General features: G+C 36.9%; 1 protein-coding gene across 1 annotated transcript in view; it reads left to right on the forward strand.

Annotated features, from left to right (window-relative positions):
- LOC107672834 (connector enhancer of kinase suppressor of ras 2-like) overlaps window positions 1–5,609 on the forward strand; it is a 41,447-nt gene that overhangs the window by 19,800 nt on the left and 16,038 nt on the right. Inside the window, exons 9-11 of the mRNA XM_016466205.1 lie at window positions 783–913; window positions 1,009–1,169; window positions 2,426–2,506. Of these exons, the coding sequence (XP_016321691.1) occupies window positions 783–913; window positions 1,009–1,169; window positions 2,426–2,506 (373 nt within the window). The remainder of the gene's footprint in view (window positions 1–782; window positions 914–1,008; window positions 1,170–2,425; window positions 2,507–5,609) is intronic.

Below are 5,609 nucleotides of genomic sequence, written 5' to 3' on the forward strand. Positions count from 1 at the left end.
CCTGGCGAAAAGCGCCACCTGCTGGCAGAGAATGAATTTGCATTTTTCAATAAGCCCTTCTGCTCTTTGTTTAGACCAAAGCCAAAAACGACCCTTATTTTTACGCAGAAAACACACAGTTGTAAATGTGAACTGGTGGATCGACAAGAAGATAATGAATTATAAAACTCTAAAGATATAGCCTACACTAAGATATATTTATGTTACTAAATTAATATAATTGTTTGATAATAATTATTTAAATTAATATAAAAATAATATAATTAAAAAATATTTACTTTTGACTCCCCCATGGCACTATAAATGAACAGCTGGATAAAATGACTAAAGAATAAAAGAACATATTTGTACTGAAATATTTGTGTGCAATAAAACAATGCCCACTGATAACTGCTAATGATAAATCGTTTTTATGTACATGATTCTCCTGTCTCTTGGGTTGCTATCTGCTGCTTGTTGCTATGCTTTTCCTCATTGCTAACTGACTGATGCAGCGCTCATGGTTGCTAAGGGCAACACTATCATCGTTTCTTGGTCCTCCATTAGTCAAAGATCTTTAGACGTGTGTGTGACCGATCTCTGTCCTGCCCTCTAGTGAAACTAACTGCACCAGACTAACATACTGTACAACTATATTTGAAAAAATGTTTTTTACTTGTCTGGTATTTGTATGGTCTAATAGCTGATTTTCTTGTAATTCTTTTATATTGCATTAATATAACATCAACAAAGTGTCATTAGCTTCATACTGAGGCTATTTTGTGCATGTTTTTAATTGACAGCCACTGTCCACCAGTCCTTGCAGTGGTTCTCCCACCCCACCCAGCACACTTGGGTCAATGGGCCTCTCCCCTGGAGTGGACACACCTGGGGGACATGATGTTTTTATTCTCTCCCCTGTCTACGGACACAGGTATTCACATATGAAATATAAGATGTATGCAAAACTGTTTAATTTAGCATGTCGGTGCAGTTCCCCTTTTTTCTTTCTTGTTCTCACTCATTTAGAGAGGACGATCTGGATCGGGGTGGGTTTGGTGTGTTTGGCTCGGATTCTCCGGGGTATTATGTAGAACAGGAAGTACTGGGGGGTCAGTACTTCCCCCTCCTGGAAGAGGATTCTGGGAGAAATACCGGACTGCGTCGCAGAGACCGGACCCCAACTCACAGTAAGAAGATGAAATTGGACATTACAAATATAAAAAAAGATGAATGAAAAAATAAATAAATAATATTTACATGTAAACAGATTTTCAAATGTTATTTATGGTTAATTTAAACCTTAATTTAAGTTAAGTTACTTGTATGTAATTATTATTGATGTCCTCAAGTAGTTTATTATAAGAAATTATATTTTTTATTAAGAAAATGAGCTCTATTTTAGGACTATGAGCATTTGTTTGCATTGTAACATTATTTTCAAAATGAAGCAGAGAAACCCTAGTTTTCTTTGCTGTATATTTCCATTTATTTAATCAGGAAAAATACATATAAATAAAGTGGTGTACAGGTGAGCATGCATGACCAAAATAAAAAATGCACTGGGTAAATAAGTTCAGACCACTCATTTGTGTACCAACATGGTTGACAGCTGTTAATGCACTAATTCGACTAACTGTAATACTGTATAAGATTTCCATTTGAATATAACGCATAAATCTAGGCTACGCACTGCTGGTTTCAGAGCAAAATGCAAAACTGTGACATTTCATTCACTGACGCGCTTTACTCGGCAGCGCTAAAACTGCCAGCACATATACTTGCTTACCAGCAACCCACCAAAATAAAAGCTTTCTGATTTTAAGTTAGAAAATGTATATAAAAATGAAAAAGTAAAAAAAGAAAATTGAAAATATTTTTTAAAATGTATACACAATTAATGCTCATTTTAATTAAAAATAATTATTGTGTCTGTACAGGATGATTTTGATTGCTATGTTTCAGTTTGAATTTAAAAGACTGGTCTGTAAGAATTATTATCAGTTTTCTTCTTTGTTACTGTCCTAATTCATATACATAAGGTACTCTCAATTCAGAACAACATACTATGGTACATACATACTGTCTCTATACATTATACATACAGAATACTGCATTCTCAGTTTTAAATAATATATGGAACTGTGCACTGTTTCATATATTATTAAATAAACTGTTGTATTTGCTTATGCAAAGTTACACAATGTACGTCTTACATCATGTCTGGATGGCCATTTTTTAAGCCGGACATAGACGCAGTGCATTACAGAAAATAAAGTCACTCGGGAGCTCCGGTTTTAAACTGCAAATCTCAGCCATTTAGTATGTTGCCGTTGCACTACTACGTGCACTATAATACACACCGAGAGGATAGATGAAAGATGCTCTGAAATACACCAGTACATACACAGATACACACTTAAATGATGTACATCTCTGCCTGTAGGTGACATCCGACAGGTTTCAATGGGAACTGAATGGCTGGCAGAGCCTCAAGAATCTGGAGTTTACAAAAGAGGAAGCAGAGGTGATGATTTTAATTTGTTGGCACATTTAACCAATTTACTACTTTTTACTCCACTGGCACCAACTTGTACTTTAATTTAAAACTTATGTGCCTTATTGTTATTGTATACATTTCTGACACCCATGGCCAACACTGATTTTGTCTGTCTATCTAGTGAGGAAATTAAAAGTGGTCCACTTAAAAATGGCATTAACAGTTCTGTCTTTTAATAAATGGACAGATGTTGGCCTCTGTGAGGATTTTAGGTCAGAGCTCAGTGTCAGTAATAAATGCTCCATCTCTAATGCTTACAGTATCAGCATTAAGGAAATATGCACAATTTTCTGGCCTTAAAGGGTTAGCTCACCCAAAAATGAAAATTAGGCTGCGTTTTACTCATCCCCGAGGCATCCTAGGTGTATATGAAATAATCACTTGAATCTAGCTTGCGCTCACTGTTGTACACTGGAAGTAGTTCTGGGCGGATGACGTATAAGGTCGGCTTTGCACATGCGCCGCTCAGAAGTGACGCACGCGAAAACGCAGGGGAGAGTTCAAAACAAAACAACGGTCACTAATTAGAAGTACAAAACGAGGATTTGTAAAGAAGAATGTCAGAGGATTTCGATATAAGCCAAGAGGAGACTGGTTTTCCTTTGCTAAAGTAAGGAAACTTTGCTTCCTTTGATCCTGTAAACAAACGTTGGTTTTCACGATACTCACCAGCGCATGCGCAGCGCTGACCTCATACGTCATCCGCCCGGAACTGCTTCTGTGTACAACTGCTGGCGCAAGCTAGATTAAAGTGATTATTACGTTTTGAATATGGATATTTTTCTTACAAAAACGCATCGATTCGCTACAGAAGGCCTTTGTTCACCCCCCGGAGCCATGTGAGACACTTTTTTTTATGGATGGGCGATTTTTATTTAACTTCTTTTGGACTGAAGCAATGCAACACCCGCTGAGTGCCATTAAACAGCTTGAAAGATCAAAGACAATTTTTAAAATAACTCCGACTGGATTCGTCTGAAAGAAGAAAGTCATATACAACTAGGATGCCTCGGGGGTGAGTAAAACGCAGCCTAATTTTCATTTTTGGGTGAACTAACCCTTTAAATTCAGGAAGTGCCCCTCATATTCAGAGATCTGTGATTATAAAAATCACATATTACATTATACCAAACATGTGTTTTCTTAATATGCTAAAGTCTTTGTTAATGTTGGTATTTGAAGTTAACTACAAAGTTAGGAGCTGCTTCTTGGAAACTATAATCTAGTTTTTCAGCCTCATGTGGCATTCTTAGTTGCATATCCTGGCATTTGCCGTGTAAGTTGATTTCACAAGTATATATGAAGAATGTAAATGTCACAAACCTATAGAACTGACATTTCAGAGCATGTGAACAGAGAACAAAAAGCTGTAAGGTGGTGACTTTGTTCTAGTGAACTTTGCAACCAAAAGCAGGAAATACAGTTACGCAGGCTTGTCTGTGAAAGTTGAGAGTAGCACAGAGTAGGACAGACTTCTTTGAAGAAGCCACCTGAGCTTCAGAAAGCAGGAGGAAATGTAGACAACCATTACCACTACCGTTGCTTGTTCAGTACAGTGTTATATTTTAGTTATATTTAATATAAGTTATATTTAATTAGTAACAAATCTTTAATTAGTAACTTTCAGCTGAAATCTGATATTTTTTATCTTTACTAACTCCTCTTAATGTGTGAGTGTTAATCTAATTTAACTTAAAGATTGGAAAAAAAGAATGTCAATGACAGTCACCAACTTTACTTTTTGTTTTTTGGGGTGTGGAAGGTGACATGTAAACATGTCAAATTACTAATTTATTACTTCCCTGTTTCTTTTTTGTGGAAACACAACTAAGAATCAGGGGTGTGGACTCGAGTCACTTGACTCGAGACTTGACTCGGACTCGAGTCCCAAATTTGATGACTTGCGACTCGACTCGACATAATTAAAGAAGACTTGAGATAATAAAAATAAAAATAACAAATTACATGATTCGTCTAGTAGCGATCTCCACTCGTGAAAAGCACCGCCCAGCAGACACACGTACGGAGCGGGCATGAGAAACGAGAGGCGCGGCCGCGATCACTTCACTGGTGCTGGCCTCATCATCACAGTGACCGCTGCTGTTAAATATTCCTCACTTCTTTTGTTTGTCCGACACCGAGGTGCACCATGAGTGACGGATCCGTATCCCGCCACGACCCTCGCACTCTGCCAACTCCATGTGCTTTAATTTGAATTTGTAATAAACACCTCTCTGAGACCTGTTTTTGTCAGATCTCCACTGTTTTTGTTCGATCAGTTACATATTTTAATTGCATGTGCATTTTTTGTTTTTTCAAACCTCCATTAACCCTTAAATGTTTCGCCAATCATTATTACATATTCGGGTCTTTAGTGACCCGGACCTATACAGCACGGATGGATCTTTAACTGCTGCAATAGCAAAAAAAACTCTCTTGATATTTTAAGAACAATTACAGAAGAATAAAATAAAGCATATTTCGTTACCTTTTGAAACTTCAAAGGGTTCAATTTGAGCAGATGATTCTACCATCGCTGTCATCGTCAGAGCGCACTTACACAGTACATTCATCACTGGCAGCTTATTCACCACATCCAGCATCAAATGACAGTGACATTTATATTTCATTGTGTATAGTAATTGCTCTGCAGTAAAGCCATTCAAAGCACTTACAATTTTGCTGATGATATTCGTTTGTTTTATGCCTGCGGTAATTATGAGTGAAACGTCACGTCATCATTGTGTATCAAACAGTGCCACCTTGAGGAAAAAAGATGCATTGCACATATTGAGTCATCAGATATGTAAATATAGTTGCGCAGGAAAAAATACTTACACATTTACATACCTCGGGTCTCTAGCGACCCTGTACACTTTTAACAAAAAATTAATCAGAAAACTGGCATTCTTTTATATTTTACTATTTTTTTTCTTGTTATATTGTTTATAATGAATAGATTGAGAAATACTAAGAAAGTTGACGTCTAACTTTAAAAATTAAGGAGGGAGAGGGTAGAGAATGATGTCCCGGGTCGCTAAAGACCCAAGGTATGCATTTAAGGGTTAAC

The sequence above is a fragment of the Sinocyclocheilus anshuiensis genome, unplaced genomic scaffold (assembly GCF_001515605.1).
Source record: "Sinocyclocheilus anshuiensis isolate Anshui unplaced genomic scaffold, SAMN03320099.WGS_v1.1 scaffold681, whole genome shotgun sequence".
Lineage (NCBI taxonomy): Eukaryota > Metazoa > Chordata > Actinopteri > Cypriniformes > Cyprinidae > Sinocyclocheilus > Sinocyclocheilus anshuiensis.